At 36.1% G+C, this 26,091-nt stretch overlaps 3 protein-coding genes across 10 annotated transcripts; 2 read left to right on the top strand and 1 right to left on the bottom strand.

Annotated features, from left to right (window-relative positions):
• Positions 1–806: 806 nt before the first annotated feature.
• Positions 807–6,573, bottom strand: LOC147400749 (uncharacterized). Its single transcript, XM_086441751.1, has 4 exons — positions 5,248–6,573; positions 2,979–3,550; positions 2,652–2,871; positions 807–2,226 (listed from the first exon to the last, which is right to left on the bottom strand). Exons 1-4 carry the CDS (start codon positions 6,439–6,441, stop codon positions 880–882), a joined length of 3,333 nt encoding a protein of 1,110 aa, XP_086297877.1. The 5' UTR covers positions 6,442–6,573; the 3' UTR covers positions 807–879.
• Positions 6,574–11,234: 4,661 nt separating this feature from the next.
• LOC147400748 (Mitochondrial substrate carrier family protein) lies at positions 11,235–18,102 on the top strand. 8 transcript variants are annotated; one of them, XM_086441749.1, is made up of 6 exons: positions 11,235–11,636; positions 12,205–12,654; positions 15,136–15,921; positions 16,033–16,153; positions 16,292–16,760; positions 17,840–18,102. In XM_086441749.1, the coding sequence occupies exons 2-5, from the start codon at positions 12,237–12,239 to the stop codon at positions 16,482–16,484; spliced, it is 1,518 nt and encodes a 505-aa protein (XP_086297875.1). In that variant the 5' UTR covers positions 11,235–11,636; positions 12,205–12,236; the 3' UTR covers positions 16,485–16,760; positions 17,840–18,102. The 8 variants fall into 8 exon arrangements, with proteins under 8 accessions (XP_086297875.1, XP_086297871.1, XP_086297872.1 ...); XM_086441745.1 differs by having other exon boundaries at positions 11,235–12,654; positions 16,292–16,603; positions 16,722–16,760; XM_086441746.1 differs by having other exon boundaries at positions 11,235–12,654; positions 16,292–16,603; positions 16,722–16,764.
• A 3,320-nt stretch (positions 18,103–21,422) lies between these two features.
• LOC147400747 (small ribosomal subunit protein eS27y-like) lies at positions 21,423–22,493 on the top strand. Its single transcript, XM_086441741.1, has 4 exons — positions 21,423–21,578; positions 21,805–21,906; positions 21,992–22,020; positions 22,145–22,493. Exons 1-4 carry the CDS (start codon positions 21,576–21,578, stop codon positions 22,269–22,271), a joined length of 261 nt encoding a protein of 86 aa, XP_086297867.1. The 5' UTR covers positions 21,423–21,575; the 3' UTR covers positions 22,272–22,493.
• The last annotated feature ends 3,598 nt before the right edge of the window (positions 22,494–26,091 follow it).

Below are 26,091 nucleotides of genomic sequence, written 5' to 3'. Positions count from 1 at the left end.
TTCTAGACATAAATCTACATTAATTAATATTAAAAAAAAGAAAAAGAAATTATACAACTCACCTTGTTCCTTAAGATATATTAATCTGTTTGAGATAATTAATTTATAATCTTAAAAAATAATAAAAAATTTCAATTACATTTTGCCTCCAGAGAAGTAACAAAATATGCAACAGGAAGAGTTGAGCATGATCGTCGTAACTCTTAGCTTGATTACCAAGTTTTTACAACTCTATCCACTTGATTATTTACCTCTAACCAGGGTTCAAAATACTGTATCATATTGGAATGTATCAGTCGTAACATATTGCTTTTTTAACATTCTGAATACGAAATGACATAATCAAAACAAGTTGGAGAACCAACATCCAGGTTTGCACTTCTACTCTTCTTCTTCTTCTGGATTTCAGTCCCCATCCTATGTTTTTGAACTGATTATGCCCTTCACTTCAGTCTATTGTCAAATATTGGGTAATTAGAAAAAACTCCCCCATGTTTTAATAATTATTTGAGAAATATCTTGAAATTTCAAACTATAATCCTCTTAAAGATTTAATATTTAATGTATCAGTAATGTATTGGTATCATATCGATTTTTCACGAAACCAATACATCAAAACATTACGAGATTTTAAACCTTGCCTCCAACCACACTCTGGAATGGCTTCGATACAGAGGAGGAAGGATTGGCATCGGATTGTACATCATGGGGCCAACATTGATCCAAAATTTGCACATCTGCACCTAAAAAGAAACATCTAATATGTAAGCAAAGACCAACTAATAAATAAGAAGATTTCAGAGAAGTGGGAAAAAAAGGCTTGAACTTGCACATCTCACTTGAAAACTGCCCTAAGGTATTTTACAGAGCATGTATTGTTTAAATATACTTCAATCCAGTAATATGGAGTTGTCTAGAGATCAGATACTGGGCCAAGGAATAAATGAGTCCTAATAGCCCCAGTATCCTAACATTGATCACATCAGTTATTATGACAGATGGTAGGTTAAGGGGCATTGTGAGCAGCGGTGCCAAGTCCGTCTGCTTTGTGTAGCTCCACACAAACCGATTAAACAGAATATGACTGGGGAACGTAAGTATGAGAAGGGCGGTATTCTTCACTGCAAAGAACCAGTCCGGTCCTCCGATCTCTGAACCCCACCCAGCGTTTCCGTGCCAGACCTCTTCCCATATCCTGTAAATAGCTGTCAAAACCAAGTAGGCAGAGATGACAACCGTCACTGGAAAATATCTATGCCTGTCCTTGAATCCAGCAATGAAGTCGGAATCCTGGTTGAGAAGCAGTAGAATCGGTGCCAGGAAGAATATTGCACGGTTTGAGCCACCCGTAAGAGTGACGTTGAGGATCAAACAAATAGCAAAGCACATCACTGTGGCAACATTACCAACAGCAGGCATCCAAGCACCTTCAGCAGCCAACCTCTTGATAGTGAAGTTTGGTGCCATTGAGACTCTCCGCTGTTGCATGAGCCTCATTTTTGGAGGGAAACTGGCAGAGCTGCTGCTACGGCCAGAACGATTCTGTACACCACCACTATCTAGACTTTTCTCACGCATCAATGAAGCCAGCTCAAACTTTATCTCGAGTGCTATAAGCATGAAGATTGAGGCATATAGTCCTAGAAGAGATGTCCTTGCACCTTCGACTGCCAATAGTGTGGTGAGCTTGTTAGCTTCATCTCCTGCTTCTCCGACTCCATCTCCAAATATGTCTTTGGCTCTCATCTGGCCCTCGAGGAGGTATGTGACAGGGAAGAGAGCTACAAGTAGAGCAAACACCCAAGGCAGGAGTTTGGTGCTTGAGGCAGATGGGATATGGGTGAAGACCACAAAGACTGAGGTGCAGAGCATTGTAGCAACAATTAGGGCATGAAGGATTGTTGCCTGCAGAAAGTATTCGGCAGAGATGTAGATGCCCAAAGCAATCCCAACCCCAACAGCATAAAATGTTCTCAATTCAACTATATATTTGATGGGGATGATGGAGGTAATTGCTGCCAAAGTGAGTAGGATTGCTAAAATGAGTAGCCATGATGGCCATGTGGGCTTCGACGTCACAAAGCCGTAGATGGAGATGTCATCAGCAGATTGATGAGCAGCCTTGATCAAGTCTGAACGGAAAGCCCATGACAATGAAATTGGCGGCTGCAAGAGAATAAATAGAAGTCCCGTTGCCACAACCAGTACTAGGCATCTCTTTGCAGACTGCAAAGGAAAAAAAAAATAAAGAGCCTTTAATTAGAGAACTTAGATTACAAGTAAATGCATGAAATGAACAAGTAAAATGGCAAGATGTCTAAATAGAATCATCAACACCACCACTAAAAGTCCACTCCTTTGAAGCTGCACCTTCCGGTATTATAAATTCGTCACTAGAGCATCTCACCTCACCATTTTTTACTGCTAATAAATACGTGTATAACACAAAATAATCTCTCTAACTGGAAGGAACTATGTCAGCACTAGTTTTTATCAAAGTCCTTCTGTTCTAATTAGGATTTCCCTAAAACAGTTCAGTTTAGAGGTTAGAATTATGAATTCAGCAGAGTTAATGTGAACAATTTGATTTGTTGGTCAAGTTCAATAGAGATAAAATAACAGAAACAGAAAAATATGGTAAGCAGTTATACCTGGACGTGAGAAAAGTGGAGAGCAACTATTGGTATGCAAGCCAATCCCATCAACACAATACAGAATCCCAAAAGTAAGCCATCGGATGGAGGTTTTCCATTCCACCATTGCAAAACCTCAAAGATTGTTTCACGACAGAGCCAGGTAGATAAGGCAACCACACCAGCGTGAGCATAACCTTGCCAAGCTTTCATTTTTGAAGTTGCTTTGGACTTGTCCCTGCAAATTTTAAACAAGAAAGGAAGTGAACAAAACCAAGAGTTTGTTTCCATATGAATTCAAAGATACAGAGAAATAAAATACGAGTGACTAGAACCAGTTAATACTTGTAAAGAAGCAATGGTGGAGAAACGGCCAATAAAAGGATCGCTGACACCCATAGAACAGACTTTGATGTAATAAACAGCATGGCCAGCTTTGAAGAATACAGACATGTCAAGATCCAAAATGCCTTGTCTCTGATACGATGATCTGCACTTAGTTTCCGAGCCAAAGCCAGGCCTGTGAAAGTTGTAGTGATAACCATGTAACTCGGATAAATCACTTCATCATCCAACGCAAAATAGTATACGTTGGAATAGTTAAAAAATGTATTCTCTATGTGGCACAGCAGCAACGCATGGCCAATAAGACCAATCTCTGTCAAGAAACTGAGTTTGGGTGGAAGAAGAGCAAAACCCGGAACAGCCATAGCCAGGATAACATTTGCAGCTATCAGCTTACAGAAGGATCTCAGAGACATTCCGCCTAACCAAATGTTGAGATCCCAGAAGTTATGCATGACAAACCAGACAACCATCAAGCTCGCAAGAAGGACAAATCCGAAGTATGATGGCAAGCTCTTCTTTGTAAAAAATCTTGCTAGATAAAAGCCACAGATTAAAGGAAGTGGCAGGAGCTGCAAAATAAAGATAAAAAATAAAACAATTTTGATCTTACTATAACATTGTTGATATACATAGATACACTTTTAACAGGTAAACTAACGGCAACATCCAACTCAATAATACAGTCATCCATTCAAAGTACAAATTATCCAAAAAAAATTGCAGTCAATAATAGCCTGAGACAACAGAAAAGTTTTCTCCAAACTTATGAAAAGGTGGACCTCAATACAATTAATGGCACAATCTCTAGGGCAGCCTACTTTTCTGAGTCCTGTCTAAAAGCCTTGCAGGCGGAGTAGACTACGAGCATTGCTCCCTCAGTTTGACCTAGAGACCCCCCTCCCCCCACCCCCACGTCCTCCCTCAGGTTGGTTCCACACATGTGAATCCCACCCTCACCTCTTTCCATTGGAGAGATGGCCGGATGGAGAAGTGATATTTAACAGAGGAGGTGGTGTGTCCTTAAAGTTACCAAGTCTCAAAGACATGATCTTCATAAAATCCAATGGTCTAATATTTCTATAATCACCTACTCAAAGTTAAATGATTTGTAAAAAAATGAGGCATCTACACTCTCATTTTGAAAGTTTGTGTATATTTTCACTTCTAGTTTGTGCATATTATCACTCCACCACCAAGTTTATTTTGCGATTATTTTACCTTCAGATTTTCCAAGAACTTCTTTTGCACTAAACAAAATTTGACATTTTCTACCTTACTTCACTCAAGTTTCTATCTAAATTGCATTTCCCTTCCTCTATCAATTTATCCTTAAGAGAACGTGTTTTCTCCTTCAAGTTCCACCATCCAATGTTTAGGCACATTTCATTTTTTGACAAGTATAAATTTATTCAGAAGAGAAGCAACCAACATAGAAAATGAAGTCGAGGCGAGCTACCTAAGAAGAGGGAACAAAACCAAATTTATTTTGCGATTATTTTACCTTTAGATTTTCCAAGAACTTCTTTTGCACTAAACAAAATTTGACATTTTCTACCTTACTTCACTCAAGTTTCTATCTAAATTGCATTTCCCTTCCTCTATCAATTTATCCTTAAGAGAACGTGTTTTCTCCTTCAAGTTCCACCATCCAATGTTTAGGCACATTTCATTTTTTGACAAGTATAAATTTATTCAGAAGAGAAGCAACCAACATAGAAAATGAAGTCGAGGCGACCTACCTAAGAAGAGGGAACAAAACCAAAAAACAGCACAGAACAAATGACTAAACCCCACTATAGCTACAAACAAGCTCCCATTAAACAGAAGTTCTTCAAAAAACAGTCCCTCAAAATGAATTGATTTTTTAACATCTATAATTGTTTTTTGGAATTTTTTATGCCTTGTTCTGCCTCGAAGTGTAATGCCTCGCTTCGCAGAGATAAACCACCTCAAACACGCGTCATGAATTTTAAACCTTGTTTCTTCATTTCCGAAGAAGCAATATATTTAATGGTGAATGAAACAGATTAATACAGATACAACAAACATAGTTTTTCTTTGAGAAGAAAAAGTTAACCACAAGAAAACTAAAATTTCCATAAAGAAAATCTAATAACAATTCTAGATGGGGTAGCATGAGAGGGGGTCCAACCAACTGGAGGAAAAACAATTGAATCAACTTAGTTGAACAATGGTAATTTAGTTATCAAATCAAGCAGTCAGTTAATTTTGGGTTAAAGCAAGTAACCAACAGTCAAATGCATACCCATATGGGGAAGCCAATAACAATTGCACCAGCTGCACTGACTAGAACGGTCAAAACTGTGAACGCTACTGAGCTGAATGCATCACCGATCATACCGACAGCAAAAGCACCCATTGCTGATGCCCCACCAAGCATCGTGATAGTCACAAGAAGATAATTCAGCGGTGGTGGCACCTGTATGTACCGTCCAAACGAATGGAAAACAACCCTGATCTCTAAACAAACCACAACAACGACCAACGCAATAGCACCATTGACTACACGGATGTTATGCAGATCATGTGTGTTCTTCGTAACCCATGACAGTGCTCCTCTGGTTGAGGCGTAGAGTTGGAACAAGAATGGAATAAAGAAAAGTAGAAACAGATCACAAATTGAAGAAAATACAACAGAATGATGAGAAGCAATGTGAAACATTAAAGGAAAGAAGAGGAGATGCAAGGTATGAACACAGCTCTCTAAAGGACCAAGAATTAGGGTTTCTTCAGGAATCTCTCCACCATGGTAACCTACTTCTTGCTTCGATTTGAACGATGAAACACGTGGAATCGAAAATAACCAATAGAAAATGCAACAGAAGACCATGAGATAGTAAGAAGCATTGGTCATACCAACCGCAGAGATCGTCGCCCACGTAAACAAGGCCGAAGCAGTGATCGGCACACATGCGAACAAAAGCCGCTCCAGAGCGAGAACTATCGAAGGATTCTCGATCTGGATCCATTTAAACTGAAGAGACGCCCAAACTCCGATCAAGAAATTCGTTTGGGCGCAAAGAATTGCAGCGAGAATTGAGACAGGTATCGAATTGGACAAATTCAGATTCGAACTGAAGAAGAAAACGATCTGCGAAGCGATTAGAGAGAACCAGATTCCAAAGAAGGATCCATACTTGAAGCTCAGAGAATCGAGAATGTAAGTGATCATGAGACCTAGGGTTAGGGTTGCAACAACAGGTGTTCCGCCAAGATCGAGGAGGAAAGCTGCGCATGGAAGGAGAGCTACTGCTATTCTACTGTTGTGGAGGAACGCAGAAGGAGAGAATCTAGGGTTCTTCGAAGATCTGCTACTGCGATTAGGGTTAGGGCTTCGTTCGGGTGAGAAACCGCCATTAGAGGTGGGGAAGGTTGGAGCACTAACAGATGTTGAGATGTAGGGACGATGAAAACGAGTTTGAACGTCCGGTGGCATCATCTTGGCCGGGTCACTCAGAACTCGGAGACTCACGAGTCAGGACTCGGTGACAGGTTGGCCCTGTTAGAAGAAACCAGTTCGAAGGATGGAAAAAAGACTGGAGTGCGTCTTAATGCCTGTAATGACGTTGACATTGATCAGTGGCCATCACCCATTATTACAATTATTTTAAAGAATTTCTATTGACACGCCAACTTTTAGTTATAACACATCAATCTAATACAGACAATGATTTAATTTGAAAATGATTGGTGCGTTATTAATAAAAGTTGGTTTGCCAATAGAACCTCTTATTTATGATTCAGTATTCCTACACATTATACACTGGTGGATGTGTGTACAGAACTATAGATACATTTCATCGAGATACAAGTGAGAAGCATTTGTGATTCTATCCACACACCAATGTGGGAAACGATGTCAATTTCAATGTTACTCGAGCACTACTCTATCATGATTAGTGCAAAATTATGAGAGATAAAATGGTATGTGTATTTGATGGCTACGATTGTCCAGTATGGTTGATTATTTTGGGAAGAAATTATTTTCTCCATGACATGGATGTCGTCGTGTCACAATCCTGTGGGTTTCGACAACAAATGGATCTTGCAGTGCACGAGTTGCTTCTTTACTAACAGAAACCTTACGAAGATGTTCGGTATTTAGTACAATACTTTAGTACTCCTGGGGTATGTAACATGTCCCCAAGTCTTCACGGTTCAACTAATACAAGCCTTAAGAAGATGTTAGTTATTCAATATGATATAATAAGTTATTTACTGTCGTCCAATGGTCCTAAATCAAGCCAAACACTTGAACATAAATCTAGCCTAATCGAGCTTGATAACTACACATGATTATTAACACTTCAAAAATCAAAACCGATCCACATTGGTCTGGTCGGGTTACGATAGGCCTAAACTCAACCAACATCACCCGAGCCTATGCACACTTGAAAGCATGCACTATGTACCCTGCAAAAGGAAGTTGGGTCAAGGGTGGGATTGCAATACAACTCCCAAAGTAAGGATCCACACAATAAAAAGAGAATAAAATAACGGGTTTTATTAATGTGTGCACACGTTAAAGTGCAATAAATACACTTTGGAAATTGTATTTTGTACCGAAGGTGCCCTTAAAAACATTATCTTTTTTCAAAATACGCTCAGATTCCAATTTCCAAATGCACTTTAACGTGTGCCCTTAGGGCAAACGTAAATAAGACCCTAAAAGAATTAGAAGAAGAGGGGACAAAGACCAACACAAACATTCTATGATGTTTCAATTTATTTATAGATAATTAAGTCCACCATATGTTTCATACACTGTATATGTATTCATACCAAATATATGAAATAAGGGCGAATGATCTTCGACTAGATCCATATATATGTTTATGGGTGGTGCATGAGGCCTGTGCCTGGTGGTGCGGCAGGAACATTGGCACATGAAGACAAGCATTTGAGGTCATCTTGATTGCATTGGATTAAGCATTGGAGAGCTCCGAGGAGGTTCGACATGCACCCATTCGTGCACATCGCCATCTGTGTCACACAGGTTGTAAGACATAATATGGGATCACCTTGGCTCTTAACCTCAGCTACGAAGCATCTGAGCAATAGCACTGCAACCACAATGGTGGTTAAGTTGACTCGTGTGGAGGACATTTTTGAAGCTGAGATGGTTTTATGTTATTGGTTTATTAGAGGGAAGATTGAAGGCGTTTTATAGCTTTGTATGTGCAAATTGATATTAGACTCTTTGCTACGCATCTAACTGTTACTCTCACATTCCGGAGATGTGATATCCTAAGCAATTTACACACGACACAACTTTCTTCTTTAAAGAGTCTTGATCTTATGTACCGGGGACAAGGATAGAAATTCTCCTCCCACTTCTCAAAAATTGCCACGTAGTTCTCTCTATCATAGAGATTCTTCTTTGAGCCCAACTAGCCTTACTACGTTAGTAAGAATTTCAGCCTCACTAAGTGCCCTTGGGGTCATCCAAAAACATGATCTGATGCTTTAGGGTCATAGAGGACAAAATTCTACTTACTTTAAAAAAAAAATCAAAAATCAAAAAACAATTATTTTCAGTTTGGTTGTTTTGTGGAAGTAGAAATTTTTTTCTTTTTAGATCTGAGTTTGTCGAAGACGCTTAGAGGACTGTTGTGTTGAAATGCTGATGTGGCAATACATGTGAGCAAAACAACCCTTATTAAGGTTTTAAAATCTTACTAAGTTAGTAAGGCAAATGTTTCTCTTCCTCTTTTAACCAGTCCCTATCCTAGGCTCCTCTCTTTTCATTATCTGTTTCAACTTGCAATTATACCTAACTCCAAAATTATTACTATTTTTGTACACCAACCTTTTCTTTTTGCCTTTTTGTTAAATGACAATATTACCCTTTAGACATATTGGACCGAAGCACTCGTCGGCCTAGCACACCCAGTCCTAAAAGAAATATTAGGTTAAATCCGGGCCCGGCAAGCCCAAAACCCAGCCCATTGGTAACCTTGAATATCTGATTATCATTTAGACAGCAGATTTGAATTAATTGAAGTCTAATTTCACTATAAGTGGTGTAACTGACACGTGTCCTTGACTTATTGATATGAATGTGACATATCAATTTGATTGTCCAACGAAAGTGAGAGAACCACAAATTCACAAACAAACAAACAAACAAAAACCATCTTATTAGACTTGCTTGGTTCTTTGAAAAGTGGGTTCTTTAAATGGTTAGGTTCATAAATCATTCAATTAAACTTTCACCATTTTTTTTATTTATTTTAGAGATATTTACAAAAAAGTAACTAACTTTTGATGAATTTTGATTCTGAATAATATGAATGATAACAAATTCAGAGGTTCTTAAAATGACTATTTCACAGTTAAACATGTTACAAGTCAATTTGTTTTGAATATTTTTTTTAATAAAAACGTGATTGTTCATGTTTTGATAATTAAAATGAACATGAATCATAAATAACTCATTTTCAGCTTATGAAATAGTAATTCGTCTTTATTTTATATTTTTAAGTGGGACCAATCATTGGTATCTTTCAATTCCAACCATAAAAAAGAGTAGACTTCAAAATTTCACTTTCCAATCCAATCCATCAAACACAATGCTTTTAGTTGAAAACGCCATCCATAGTTTTAAAACTCGACTCCCATGTCCATCTTGTCCAGTCGATCTGATATGACAAATGAAAATATATTAAAATGATAAATATTAAAAATAGTTTTAAAATTTTAAAATAAATAACATAATTTATTTTGTTTACTCACAAAAAAAAAATTATTATTAAATATAGTCTCGTGTGCACGCATTGAGTTTCTGACTCTATTCAATGCATTTTTTAACTTAATCGACTGAGTTGAAGAGTTGACTCGAAGTTTTGACAGATTGATTTATGGTGAATTGGTTCCATGGTCCTTCAGTGTCGAGTCACCCCAAAATCCAATGAAACCACTAACCTCTTAGGTCCATCATGTCTGTCTTCCTAGTTGGGCTGTCGTGGGTTTGGAGGTTTGAAGGTTCAACTGGAGAAGCTTGAGGTTCCCGTAGCGTGGAGAACCAAAGAACACTCCTCCCACAAGGCAAGAGTTACAAGATGTGAGTTTTAAAGGATAAGTAGAGTAAGATGGTTACACTAGCTTGTTTACTATCATGTATAACTGAACTCATCCCCATTTTATTCTAATTTTTCAATGGAGACATCCTTTAACTCACTAATTATATGACCTATCATTCATTTAGGCCCCGTTTGGTTAGAAAGTAGCTAGGAATGCAGTAGCTTGTAGAGAAAATAGTTTTTATTAGGTAAAAAGTAATTTTCTTTTATTTTTTAAATAGTTTAAATATTTTACTTTTAAAGAAGTAATTTTTTAAAATGGATGGGAATAAACATTTTAACTTTCAAGAGTAAAAAAAAGTTTAAATTTCATTACAATCTCAATTGTGCAAATACAAAATCAAGTGATATGGATTTATGTGTATCGTGATTGTAGAGGTGATTTTGTGTTACCTCTTACAACTTAACTCCCCATGATCTTCTTGTGTTCCTGGCGTCCTCTTATCGGTGATGGTGATATCGATGTGATACCTACTAAAAATTCTTCGATAATAAAGTCAATTCCTTCGTGAATCAATAATGGATTCTTCAACTACGTTATTCACTCTCTTGATTCTTGAGATCTTCCTTTGAATTAAGGGATTTAAGTTGATTCGGAGACAACTCAGAAGTCTCTCCTACTCAATTTATATATTTGACAGAACTGATATTCAAGCTCTGCTTTTCAGATGAACTGGACATCCTGGATACCACTTAGGAGAAAGTTAGTCAATTTTGATCTCCTATTAATCTAATATCTAGACATGTGTAGGGTCCACATGCACATGCCTTGCTGATTTAACCTTCTACAGTGATAATATATATTTTTAGGATCCGTGGTGTTTGCAAAATTAGAGATACCAACTAATTCACTTCATACTTTTTCGATGTAATAAGGACGATTTAGATCAACTTCTTGTCTTTAGCCAATTAAGATCCTTGTCGCTCCATTGAAGCCTTACGTTATTAATATACTCAAGAACGTTTGTAAAATTATTAATATAAAATATGAATTTTTAATTGAAACATTTATTAATGACCATTTCTCGGTCTGAACCGGTTTAGAAAGGATTGAGTCGACCGTTCAAGACGGTCCATGGTACTCATGTCCCATTGGACTTGTTATTTAAATCCACGAAGAATAAAATAATTTACCTGGTGGTGCGCAAAACACACGCTACAGTGCTCCACCAGACACCGAAGAATATGCGAATTTGTTAACCAAAAAGGAGAGAAACTAAAAAAATATCTTTTATTTAATAAATTATAATATCTACCTTTTATTTGTTGCCTCACTTGCCAACAAATATCGATTATCGAATCGCAATCGCAGAGAGGAGTCTCGCAATGATCACATGAGTCACATTCATCCAATCTGACATCACTCGGTGATCCACCTATCTCCGGCTGATTTTCATCTAAGATCGCCGGAAAATGATCTGGAACGATTTTTCTACGGAAAATTGACTTCAGAAGCCGGAGATTTGTTGTCAGATTCCGGTGATTATTGTCAGATTTATCCGGCGTTCTACAGTGGACATTCGTCAAGTTTAGAGGGAGAATTCTTTTTTCGGTGTGTTTCTCGTTTCTTTTTTTCCGAGAATATTAGGTCAAATTTCAAGAACCCAGTTTTGATTTTTATCTCGCTTTCGAGTTGAATTCTTCGATTTGATTCTTTTTGACCTAATAGGACTGACCTCGATCGATTTTCCACAGAGACTAGGTCAAAAGAGATTTGTTTTATTTCTGAAATCTGAATTCAGATTTGATCGGCTGGAAAAACTCCAACTTGTTTGAATCGCTTCGAAGACTGTCAAACCTTCTTGTTCCTTAATTTACGTAATTTGTTCAATTTCAATTGTTTGGAGATAATTGCAGCGGAATTCGGGAATGTTAGATCGATGGAATGAAGAAAGATTGAATTTTGGGATTTGATTTGGCTTCTTAGTTCTTTCAATTTAATTCGGTTTCAATTTCATGTTTTGTTCTGTATTGCTCATGGTTTTGGGTTTGGTGAATTATGATGAGGTTTGCACGATTTGATTTGGAATTGAATCTCGAGCTTCAATTAAGTAGTTGAAGACTGAGAATTTTATAAATTTGGGATCTTTTGAGAAATTATTAAAGGATGTCTGGCGCAGGACAATCTGTTGGGCATGTTGGCTTTCCAAAAATGGAAGCAAAGCCAACAGCTGAGAATGGGAGGCATTCGGGTGGTTGCAACCCTGTTAAGAAACCAGGGCCGGTGACTATGGATCATGTCCTTCTGGCATTGAGAGAGACTATGGAAGAAAGGGAGCTGAGGATTCGTAGTCTCTTTAATTTCTTCGACATTGCAAATGTTGGATATTTGGATTACGCACAGATTGAGGCAGGTCTTTCTGCGCTTCAGATACCAGCGGAATACAAGTACGCCAAAGACCTCTTAAAGGTCTGTGATGCAAATAGCGATGGACAAGTTGATTACCAAGAATTCCGGCGCTACATGGATGATAAGGAGCTCGAGTTGTACCGCATCTTTCAAGCTATTGATGTTGAACATAATGGGTGTATCTTACCGGAAGAGCTTTGGGATGCGCTTATTAGGGCAGGTATGCCATACTTGAAATCTATTGAATTTTTTTTTTCTCAGTTTAACGATTGTTATACTTGTGTTGACTCACTTCGTAATGCTACTATGCTTAGAGATGCGAGCATATATAACTGTATTCTGGTAAGGTAACTGTAATTAAGTAGCTCTTGCCTGTTTGGAGAAAGTCCTTTTCCTGATTTCTCTCTTCAAACCATATTCTCCATTGCTTAAGCAATATAATCAAACCATAAATTGCTTATTAGAGAAAGATTGCCAAAATTTAAAATTGCTTAAACCCTGGAATTTTCATGTTATAATTGCATACCATTAAATATTGGGGACATTATTTAATCGCCTTGTATTTCCTTTAAGTTGTGAGGCTGTTAGTGCTTCTTTTTTTTTTTTCCAATAGTCTTGCTGAAATATTGCCATTGGGGTGTCTTTATGCGTTTAAGAGGACCTTTGGATTTCCTATTACAAGCAATTTTTTTTTCTCACTCATTCACTACCTTTAGCAAGAGTAACTCTTGCCTTAGTGTCGTGGAAACGATGTGACAGTCATTTATCTCCAAGATCTATAGTTTGCATGACATAGAGCCGGGATTAGCACATGGGGAACCATCTCTTTCATTACTTTTCAAGATCCTTATATGTGGGATACTCGTTTAACCTCTGTATTTATCTTGTTCCCTATTTAACTGGGTGCATTGCATTTTCAAACGATTCTTGTTGAACCGGATCTTATTTCAATCTTTGCTTGACCGGCGATCAATATACTGATAATAAAGTCACCAGTCTATTGGTGGAATACATCGCATCAACCTGGGACCCCATTGGTCGATCTGGTACATCAATGCATGTTCCTATCCCATTCCAATCTTGTCCAACTTTGCTACTTGCCCCTTCTCGGCCCTTATCTTGCTCGTTCTAGAGATCAACTCTACAATGGTTGACATTTTTTTTTGCTAAAAACCCAAGTCCTTTCTAGAAGCAGTTATGGATTTCTTTCCCAAAAATATGCATCTATTATAACTATAATATATTCTATGATTAAAACTATGGTTTATGTGAAGTTTATAGGTGAGAATTTGGGAGTTGAAAGAAGTTCCTCAACCATGAATTCGGGTATTGTTGAAGTAGATAATTTGTGTTGGTAAGCTAGGTGGGTACCTTGAGCCTCACAAGTCCATGAGTCAAAATTTGAATGAAATGGATGATTAGTTTACTCTAGCAGTCTAGTTAAGTTGGTAATTTTTTGTTGATAAGCTAGGTAGGTGCATTTGTTCGGTACCTTGAGGCTTACAAGTGCATGACTCAAATTTGAATGAAATGGATGATTAGTTTACTCTAGTGGTCTAGTCCTTATTAGTACATATGGCTACAGAGGATGTCCACTAGCTTCTCTCCTTCACGTGGTTATGGACATGTTTTCGGATGCTATCCTAAAGGGAAACATTCCTATTGGGAGAAAAAAAAGTTATGTTAATTGAAGTCTACGTACACGGAATACCTAGAAAGAAATTTAAAAGATAAAAGGCAGCAAGGAGAGTGATAAATGAAGCTAAACACAGTATATGATGATCAAAACAACAACTTGGGGATTAGAGAGGGTTAGAGAGGTCTTTACAAACTTGCATGAATAGGAAAGATGAAAATTGAAGACTCAAACTTTGTTAGATGCATTAAGGGAAGGACCATAGTTTAGGAATGGACAAATGGTGGAATTATTTTTAAATGAAGACTACACATGAGGTGGAGGATGGGGAAATCAAAGAAGCACATCATAGAATCATGGTTGAAATGGAGAAGATGAATACATATAGTTTCATAAGATAAGCTTATATTCAAATAAAGTTGGAAAATGGGAAATACCGAATTATCTTGGCTAGGTTGTACAGTGATATTTCAAAGACTAAAAAATCCATATGAGTGAAGAAGAGTCCCATACTATCTATAAACAAGAAAAAAAAAAGGTGCATAGTTGCCTGATTAGTGATTGGAGCAGAATGTATTCATTTTCAATCACCAGTGTTGGTGGACCTGTCGCTTAAGGAGTGGGACACCCCATTTTCTTAAAAAAAATGTGTTCTTTATCATTGAAGCGTGTATAATCCTTGGAAACTAGAAAATGATTTGCTTGAGGAATGTCTTAGTTGTTATACACATGGTGATTAGGGAAGTCAATAACAAGTTTTAATGTTGGTGGAATTGTAGATGGATCACTTATAATACATTTGTTCTTTTAACCTCGTATGACTCGCCTATTTATCTTCTAATAGGTCCAGTATGTCCAAGTTTCATCCGATCAAAATTGTTGCTTAGTATTATAGTGCTTAAAATTGGAGTCTTCTACTTCATATCTTGAACTTTTTTAGATTGTGTTTTATGTCTATAATTTGGTTTCTGTATTGTGCCTTTACATGACAGCATTCTTAGTCAATTATTCACTCCTTTGGCAGTTGTTTCCATCTTATAAGCCACAGTAGTTTGTCTTTTGCAGGGATTGAAATTGATGATGAGGAGCTTGCTCGTTTTGTAGAGCATGTAGATAAGGATAATAATGGAATTATAACTTTTGAAGAATGGAGAGATTTTCTTTTACTCTATCCCCATGAGGCAACTATAGAGAACATTTATCAATACTGGGAAAGGGTATGCCTTGTAGATATCGGCGAACAGGCTGTTATTCCGGAGGGCATCAGTAAGCATGTCCATGCAAGCAAATATCTGATTGCAGGAGGAGTTGCCGGAGCTGCATCTCGTACTGCTACTGCCCCTCTTGATCGCTTAAAGGTGACTTTGCAGGTCCAAACAACATGTGCTCGTATCATGCCGGCATTAAAGGAAATATGGAAAGAAGGTGGGCTCTTGGGATTTTTCCGAGGGAATGGATTAAATGTACTGAAGGTTGCACCTGAAAGTGCGATCAGATTTTATACTTATGAAATGCTGAAGAGGTTTATTAGAGATGTTAGAGGGGAAGATAAAGGTGATATTGGCACCTCTGGGCGTCTTGTTGCCGGTGGTTTAGCCGGTGCAGTGGCACAGACTGCTATTTACCCTATGGATCTGGTGAAGACTCGACTACAGACTCACAGTTGTGAAGGTGGAAAAGTTCCTAAACTGGGAACGCTTACGAAGGATATATGGGTTCAGGAGGGGCCTCGAGCCTTCTATAGAGGACTCGTTCCATCTCTACTTGGGATTATCCCTTATGCAGGAATTGACCTTGCTGCATATGAGGCTTTGAAAGACATGTCAAAAACATATATTCTTCTTGATAGTGGTATGACCTACCATATCTCAATTTTATGTTTTGATCTAATTTTCTTTGTCTTTTTTTTTTTTTTCTTGCTTCTGCTTTATATAATGTTGTGATTCAGATAGGTGTTTGTAGTTGCGCCTGAAAATATTGTATTTCCTATAGAACCGGGTCCTCTTGTGCAACTGGGTTGTGGAACAATTTCGGGAGCTCTTGGAGCAACGTGTGTTTACCCATTACAGGTTATTAGAACGAGGTAAAGTGTGCAAAAATGAGTGAATGTATACGTATATGTATTTCCTTGTATGTTTCTTGGGTATGTTTTTTAAATAGTTATTTGTGTTCTCCTTACTAATACCCTCTTCTTGATACTAATTATGCTATTGATTTTCAGATTGCAAGCTCAACGTTCTAATACAACTACTGCTTACAAGGGAATGTCGGATGTATTTTGGAGAACCCTCCAACATGAAGGTTTAAGAGGATTCTACAAAGGAATCTTTCCAAATCTGCTCAAAGTTGTGCCATCTGCAAGCATCACTTATCTAGTTTATGAGACCATGAAAAAGAGACTAAATCTAGATTAAAGTGTTTGTAGCTTTCTGTGATGGCCACCATATACTGACATAGAAGACTATAGAGTTGAGAATGGTGATGATTTTATCGACAATGATGATGATGATAGCAAGAATAAATTACTAATTGGGTAGGTGATGTGATGATTGTTTCAGTTATATGATAGATGGTACTTTCCAATCAGGATACGAAGCTGTGTTTTTGTAGTAATCAAATGTTACATGCTGGTGTTTTGCTATTAATAACAGTGAGCAGTTGATCAAATCGTGACATCTGATTAGTAACTGGTAGGTATATTTTCTATTCTTCTTTCCCTTTTACTTCTGCCTTGGAATGGTTACTAATTTGACATGTCCTATTTTCTTCTAAACCTGCACGCCAGTTACATACTTACATTTGCTTTTGCGATTCTCTTGAAAGGGACTTTGTTAAGACACGTTTGCTTTTGTTGCGTGTTATAATATCTTCATAAAAAAGATTATGGTGATTGCATTGAAATTTTTGTAAAGGGATCGGACTGTCTGGTTTTCCATTTATACTTTATTATGTCAAGTTCCTACATATTTGGCCATATATTCACTAATGAATAAGTAAAATGATATACTGTGTGTTCTTTTCCTGTCTGTTCTTATTTATTTGTTATACTAGCAGTAGCAGTGCACCTGAGCAATATAATTCAATATATAGGATGTTTGCTTTTGTATGTAACGGGTACCACATTGGTGGCAGCAATATACCTTGTTTATTAGCATTAGTTACCATTGACAAACTCATCCACCACCACAACATTTATCAAATCTTTCTCTTATAGTATGGCTTCAATTAGGCATGAGCTTTCGTAATTCAAAAAGGTTAATTTGGAGTCTAACCCCATTTGCGGTTGCTTGGAGTATTTGGAAAGAAAGAAACTCAAGAATCTTTGAAGGAAGGACTCAATCGATCTAAGAAGTAATTTTTTCAGCTCTAGGGTTGCTCTTTCATTGATGTAAAATTTTCAAAGAGTTAAAGGGATATTCTTTGAGGACTTCTTAGCCCCGGTGGATTTTATTTGTAACATTACAGAGTCTTTAACTCTTTGTTTATCTTTTTATTTGGGTTGGTCATCTCATCCTTCCCTTTCCTTTGTGCTTTTATCTTTATTTATATATATAAAAAAAAAAAGTTGTTTTACCAAACTGAAACTGATGTTCAGTTTTGGAGTTTTGCATCTTAGATTTCTTGTTTACATTTATTTTATTTTATATCCCCCTTGCTTGGTTTCACTTTCTTTGTTTATTGCATTGGAAATTATAGAATTAGGTTTAAATATTTAGGGTTTCCCAGCTCTCATTACTTTATTTGTGTTGTCTTCTTTTCCCATTCGCAGTTGATGGAATCAATCACTAGCTCTCGAAGATCTATTGCGAGGACAAAAGCATTTGTTTGGTGCCATTTTCTTTCAGTCAATTGTAAGCAATACCATATTATCATTATATGATACAAATACGAAACAAGTAGGATTTCACTTGGATTCCGATTTTGTATTATTAATTCATTAGCTCAACTTTATTAGAAGTGTTGCATTTACCGGCATATATCCTTCTAATGTTGTCAAAGTTTTAAATCTCTTATAGTTCCACTTTTTTTTTTTCCGCTTGTACTTACTCTATAAAGGTTCAGTATTACTTTTCTGCTCAGAATTTTGTCTGTTAGATCTGCAAATTCCTGCTCCAGAAGAAGGTAAGTAGGCGTTTGGATAGGACTCCTTGGCTGCTTTTGACTCTTGCGGGGAGTTAGAAGTCGTTTGGATGCATTTGGATGAACAACTCCTTCGAAGAGTTACTCCGCGCAAGAGCAAGAAATTACTCTTTGTGAAGAAGTCGAGAAAACCTATTTCTTAAAACTCATCTTGGGGGGAGTCAAAATCTAACGGTTCGTTTTACCAAAATACCCTTAACTTTATTAATTTTTTATGAAAATATTCCTAATTTATTTGCCTTTAAAATCAAATGAAAGAAACATTTATTAATATTAAAAAAAAAATTAAAATTTTGAGTATAATGGATTTAAACACATTATATTAATATTTAATATTTAAAATATTATATTATATTATATTATATTAATATTTATTATATTATATTATATTAATATTTATAGTTAAACACATTATATTAATATTTAATATTTAAAATATTATATTATATTATATAATATTTATTATATTATATTATATTAATATTTATAGTTAAAATGTCAAAAACAATATAGTTTGAAGGCATATTATGACACTAAAAGACAGTCTGTCAATTTTTTTTTAAAATTTTGAGTATAATGAATTTAACACATTATATTAATATTTAATATTTAAAATTATATTATATTATATAATATTTATAGTTAAAATGTCAAAAACAGTATAATTGAAGGCATATTATGACACTAAAAGATAAAAAACAGTAACTGGTATAATATAAGGGTATTCTGATCTTTTTTATAAAAGTCATGAGAAGTCAGTATGGTTCCCAAACAGACTTCCAGCACAAAAGTACTTCTGCCAGTACTTCACAGAGTTGATAGCCAAACGCCCTTTCTGCACAGAATTACTTTTCCAACTCCTCCATAGAGTACTTCAGCTCTTGTTCTTTGGAAGAGTAGTTCTGCTCCTGGTATCCAAACAGGCCCTAAGTTGTCTTCCTTGTCCAAAAATAAAAATGAAAAAAAATAATTGAAAGAAGGTAGGTTGTGGCCTATGATTCACTTATGAAAAAATATAAAGTTTCACTCAAGTTACAAGGAAGAAATGAAGTTTGAGTTTTTGAATAATCAAGTTCTTCCTCATGTAGATCTCTTTGAACTCCTGTTGTGTTCATCTCTTCACAATTAGTACTCTTGGAATCTTATTTTGATTCAGTTAATTCTTGGTTGAAGCTGATTTTTTCCAAACAAAAATTCATTGTGATTCGAGAAGGCTAATGATTTCTGGACTCGGTTTTATTCACTCGGCTGATGTGGCAAGGGCACAGAAGCATAAATCTTTTCCTTGTGTATCCCTAAGAATATGATCCATGGTTTTGTGCCCTTGCCATGTCAGCCGAGTACAAACCGAGTGAATAAAACCGAGTCCAAAGACCATGACTCACTTGAGAAGAGCCAGCCTTGTATACAACTGAGAAAATTGAAGGTTCTCTATACACTTAGTATACGCTCGGTACTACTTCGAGTGTTGTTTTGAGTTACTTAAGCATTTAAAAAAAATAAAAATAAAGTAACCAAAGTCAAGTTTCCATAAGAATTGGAATTGCAATGGATATTTTTTGGTACCAATGTGGGGAAAAAAAAAATATTCCTGAAATACCATGTAGAACCTATAAGTGTGCATGGAAAATGGGTTGGCAAATGTGATTTTCTCGACGATCTGCATACTTCCCTGGAATTCCTTTTTTCTGTCGACAGTAATTTATTTTTACCTTGTCGAGGAGACTCCTTAGGAAAAAGATTTTCCAACCTTGTAATGTTGTTTTCTCACTATTACCCCACCCTTAAAACTGAAAATTACATCTTCTTTGTAACGTTTTTCGTAGGTGAAATTCATTTTTCAAGGAATTTTTATTCCCTTCACAAAGAATCCATGGCTTTCTACATGACTCACCTAAGGAAATTTTGAGTTAAGAGTTTAATGTGAGTTCCTTGTATCAATCTTATAGAAGTGAAAATGTGAAATGTCCATATGGAGGCCAACACTTCATGGAAAGCTTTGAATTTGTTGTTTCTTTGTGTGAACAGTTTGTCGTCCCTCCCCTTGAAAATGGTTATGAGACATTTAATACAAACGTTCAAATTTTTTAGATGAAAAACGCTTTCTTTACTAACATGGTAAGCTTTTAAATAGAAAAACTCAGATTAAAAAAAAAAAACAATTACTTTTGTGATTGATCCGAGGTTTTGAAGATGGACGACTACTATTGAACTTGCACCCAACTCCTAAATTTCAAAATCAAATTCAAATTCAACGGTGAAAAATAATTTTTTTGGAATTTTTTTTCCTTAGTTAATAGAATTTTGTCCTTTACAACCTTAAAGAACCAGATCACAATTGTGCATCCTTGTAATATGTGCAGTTGTGTATCTCGATAAAAGGAATCCATGGTTTTAGGACATGCCACATCAAGGGGTGTATGTCAGAAAATCATTACTCTTTCAATGATTAGTCTTTTTATTTTTATTTTTAGTGCTGATTCTCTAACTCGAAAGTCTTCACTCAGTCCATACTCAACTGATGTGACACGGATATAAAATCATAGATTTTTTCCTTGAGATAAAGAAAATTATTATTCTTAAAATAAAATAAAAAAAGTCACATTAATGGACTGCCTTTCATAATTCACCTAGACAAGATTGGACCATGGTTTTAAAACTTGTCTGAGATCAAGACGTATAACCCAACAATAGATGGATGAACAGAGAAGTAATGGTTTTAAAACTCGATTTCATGTCACGTCTCGTCCTTGTTAGATACTGAGTCATCTCGAATGATTTTTTTGCTAAAAAATGAATGTGAAATTTTAAATTTAATTCAAAAAATTGACTTGTCTATCTGTCTCATCTATACCTGATATCGAGATGACTCGAACGAAACATCTCGATCTTAAACGAGTTTTGAAATCATGCAGACAAGTCAATATATCAGACGAGATTTAAAAGCTATGTTCATGTTTCTCATTATTGAATAAGACGTCTCAAAATACTTGTCTGAGACGATTCGGTCTCATTCCCAAAAGAGACGAGACGTCGAAGTGAGTTTTAAACCAAATTGGATTTTATGAGATTCTAAGTGAATCATATATGCACCGAGGCATGATATATGATTTCATGAAAATAAAGATTAGCGGGCCGTAAGGCCCAATTGATACCCCTACCTTGGATTCTATATACGGCTGCTTGATCTCGAGAATTATATAATTAGTGGTTGAGATTTAAGATTAATATATCAACGTGTTATGTTCCTCCGTCTCATCTTATAAATATCATGTTTTTCCCTATCTTAAAACCTAATAGTTATCTGCAGCCGCTCTCGCAGGGGTTTTCTAGGGTTTCTGAGTTCACCAAGGTTTTTCGTCAAAATGGTAAGCTCGATCTTGTATCTATAATATTTTTTCTTTATTGTTCGTTAGATCTGAATCAATCTGTCACAATCTTCGTTCACAGCGTTCGTGGACGTTGTTTCTCACCATTTTTTTTTATTATGGTTACTGATTAGTTATTTTTTCTTTTAATTTTTTTTTAAACACAATCTTATTTCAGTTTCTGAGATTTTTATAGTTTTCTCACGTTCAATGTATGTGAGATTAGGTGCTACCGAACGATGTTGATTTGTTGAATCCTCCTGCGGAGCTTGAGAAGAAGAAGCATAAGCTTAAACGTCTGGTTCAGTCTCCGAACTCCTTCTTCATGGTAAGAAATTGCGATCTTCTGATCTCAATTTGGTATTATATGGAGATTTGACCGAAACCCTAATGCATTTGTTTCTCTTTCGAAGGATGTGAAGTGCCAGGGCTGCTTTAACATGTAAGTTATAAGTTCTGTAATAGTTGTTATTCGATTTCACTTTCCATGATGGTTTCTTTTTAATTTGATCTAAAAAAATTTGGAAATTTTTTTTTTAAATTTATGTGCCGTTTTGGAACTGCAGCACTACTGTTTTTAGCCATTCTCAAACCGTTGTGGTTTGTGGAAACTGTCAGACGGTCTTGTGCCAGCCGACAGGCGGCCGTGCCAGACTAACCGAGGGTTGCTCCTTCAGGCGAAAGGCGGATTGAGTGTCTGATAATAGATTTCACTATTGGTTAGTTTTGGGATATCGAGATGGGGTGAATTTGGTTTGTTGGGGAAAAAATTATGGCTTAAAGGACTACCATTATGTTTCGTATTTAATTTTGATGATTTAATGAGTTGGAATTCGATTTTGAGTTCGGTTCATATATTTTTGTGAAAACATGACCATATTAGCTTTAATATGTTTTGAATTTTGTTTGTTTTTATTTTTTTGGGGTTAGATAATTGCAATTATTTTACTTCCTGAAGTTGTTTGGAATGACAGTATATGTCTTTGTCTGAGGTTGATGCCTCCTTTTTGTTCGTTTGAAATACAGCAGGAACATTAATGAGAAAATAGAGATGGAACCTAAAAATGCTTAATTAATTTCATCTAAGAAAATGGCACCTGTTCAAGATTTGCTGGTTTGGAGTGGGAAAGAAGTTTCTTGGATTTTAGTTTTGGAAGGAACTTAAATGACTAGGAAAGTGACTGCGTCCCTAGCCTTAACCTTATTATCTTAATCTCCTATCTGTCCTATTGAGTACGAAGGAGGAAGGAGGACGGAAGGGTTTGGTGTAATACTTGGGATTAGATTTTTCAGGTTAAATCATTCTGTCAATCTCTTATTCTGTCTGTCTTCTGAAGTCTTCCAAGAAGATTTCTTCAATATTTCTTTTGTTTGCTTTGAGTAGCACCTCGCTTGAGGCTATTGCAATCTGTGTAAATCAAGTAAGCAAAGTGTTTTTCACCTACTCTTCCATTGAAACTTCTCACGGTCGATCTAGTACTACTTTAGCTCTTTTTCAAAGTTTTTTTTGGTTGATGTTTTCCTATCTCAATTTAGTCCTTTTTTCCATAGTTAGCAATATCTGCCTTTCTTGTCAATAAAATGGATTTTGTGGACTCTATGCCATTGTGCTATTTGTTGGGTCATTTGGTGGGATAGAAACTCCTAAATGTTCAAAAGAAAGGAGAAGTCTATTCTAGATATTATCATCACCATCTTAGGTCTTCTGTTTTTTTTCTTTTTTTTTGTGTGTGTTAAGTCTGTTAAGGAATTTTAGGGTCTATTCTGTGAGGATTTTCTATTTAGGTGGGATGTCATTAGCTCTTTTGACTTTCTGTATTCTCTTCTTTATTAATTTTTTATATCCTTAAGAAAAAAAATCTTCTGATATTGGTACCAGATTCAATAATATTTTTGCAATTTTTGACAATATTAGGGACATAGACTGTTATGATACTCTATATGATCAGCTTTATGGTCTGGCAATAGTGTTTTTAATGCAATGGGTTTCTGAAGTATAATTAAGAAGCAATATGTTTGAATTTGTGGAAATTATCTATTTATGTATTAGGTGGACAAGGTTATGACTGCGTGGAAGCTGTGAGTTGGAGAGTAGCAAGTGAGGTGGTGGGTATGTCTCCAACGTAAACCACATCAATAGATTTTCTATTTCCTCTTCACCAAAGGAGATAAATGGTAAGATGCTGTACAAACAGGACATAAGAAAATGGGAGACTTTGAATTTATGTATGGGCCTGTTAGATTGAAAAGTTAAAAGTGCCCTTTTAGTATCATTGATCATTGACTATTTAGGCATTGGCGCTTGCCAATGGTGTTGGACATTATGTTGACATCTAAGGTATCATTAACAACCATAGATGGTAATAGATGAATCACCATTTATGCAACAAGTCTTTGGCAATGGGTGGCACCATGGCTCAACATGAGCATCAACCAAAAATTGACAAACATGTCATATGCCAATAGAGGAACCTTGCTTCCCTTGGGGTGTTTGAAATGCTTACCACATGGATTGTTTAGTTTGGCCTTCTCTTCTCGGTCACCAACTTCTTGAGTTGCCTCCAAGATTTATACAGTGAATTAGATCCAGGATGGGAAAGTCCTCTCTAACTTTGAATAAATAGGGATGAGTTTCTAATTGCATTAAGTTAGGGATTGGCTTTGAGCATATGTATGCTTGCTCTAGTTATAGATAAAATAACTACTCAGCTTGAACAGGTAGTTTCCTTGGTATATGTTATTTGCTGAAATAGTAATTTAGTGTGTGTTGGTGGTGCTAAAGAGGGAATCGATGCAAAGTTTGAAGTCTAGAGAGTTGCTTCAGAATCCAAAGGTTAGAACAAGTAGGATCAAGGCAAAGTACAAGGAGCACAACTTTAGTAATAACATGGAGAGAGAGAGAGAGAGAGAGGCCCCGCTGCCATTTTTATTACATTGGTTCTATTATTTGTGTAAGGATTTAGAGATTGAAGAGGATGTTATCCATAAAATTTGAATCTGGATGGTTAAACTGGAGGTTTGTAATGTCCCAATCAAATGAGAAGGAAAATTTAGGAGACAACGATGGGACTGGCTATGGGGGAACAAGATTCTCAATCCTAAATTCGTGATAGGGCTTTGATGCATTTTTGTCATTGGAGAGGTAGAAATCCATTGATATCGTTGGTGGACAAGAACTTGTCGTGCTATTTGCCTTAAAATAATTATTTTTTTTTTAAATTTTTATTGAGTCAGAATAAACAATAATATTGTCTCCCAAGTAGGCTTTTCTTTGTTGTGGGTCAATATCTTATAAATAAAATAAAATATAGCAGTTTCTTATGTTTTTTTCATTGCGGTAGCCTATAGTATTATGGGAGTATAAAAAAAAAAAAAAAGTCTTACCTATTCTTGTCCCAGACTGATTGCCACATTGAAATATCTATATATAAAATTTTCACCAAAAATCTAGTTACTGCAGTCGAAAGGGGGATTATTGGATTTTGGTTGATGTTACTTTTATTCTGTATTAAATCAAGTGTGGTTCAAATGAATGTCTGGTGTGTAGTAAGGGGATTTGATTTTCTATATATTTTGTATGGTGCATTTGTGCTTATTAACAATATAGATGTGATTGTCTGGGAGTAGGACCCGTTATTCAAGTCTATTTTACAATTGCATCTCAGATTTTACAAGAGATGCTTAATGTCAGATCCACTGTGTTTCAGCTGCCTCCAGTTTTCTGATTGTTTGATGTTCTAAATTCTTTCTTTGGATTGATGAAGAGATTGTTCGATAATCATGTAGACTTTATCTTTTCGCCCAAATCAAGTTGTTCTATCAAAGCCCTCTAGTACTTTTGGTTCATGAGCTTTAAGACCGACCTCTACCTCTATGTGTGATCAAATACTCAAAAACACCCAGTTTATTGGGTATAGAAGTTTTTCATCATGAACAGAGTGTTGTCAAATTTGGTTTCTTGTCTGGGAGCCCCATCAGTCTTGTTTATCTTCGGCTGAATCAGATCATCAGGCTAAAATTGGCTTAATTTTTTTCTCTAAAATATATATTTATTTATGTTTATAAAATAATAATAATAATAATAATAATTTTTCTGTTGCATTAGTCAATATTTAATTATAAAATTTTATTTTATATATAGATAGTAAATACTTAAAATAGTGAAATTAGTTATTCTATATGGAAAATAATATCAAAATAGTCTTGGACGAATGATCTTGGATGTCTGACTAGCCTGTGATGGATGGATGGATGAACTCTCTTGCCTCATCAATAGTCCCAACTCAAATCAATTGGAATGAGCGAGTGGAGAGGCCCAGGAGTTTACAAGGAGAGAGAGAGAGAGAAAAGGCAACGAGTGTTCCTCAACATGCCCCCACAAAGCACATGGATGATATGGCGAGAAAGGCCCGCTCTGATACCATGATGGGCTTTGGGTTCAACTCAAAATCAATTGGAGGAGAGAAGAAAAGCCTGCTCTGATACTATGATGGGCTAGGGGTCCAACTCAAAA

Source organism: Akebia trifoliata, chromosome 5 (genome assembly GCF_017979445.1).
Source record: "Akebia trifoliata isolate Shusen 1 chromosome 5, ASM1797944v1, whole genome shotgun sequence".
Classification (NCBI taxonomy): domain Eukaryota; kingdom Viridiplantae; phylum Streptophyta; class Magnoliopsida; order Ranunculales; family Lardizabalaceae; genus Akebia; species Akebia trifoliata.
The sequence above is the reverse complement of the archived record's forward strand: the minus strand, read 5'-3'. Positions and strand labels throughout refer to the sequence as shown.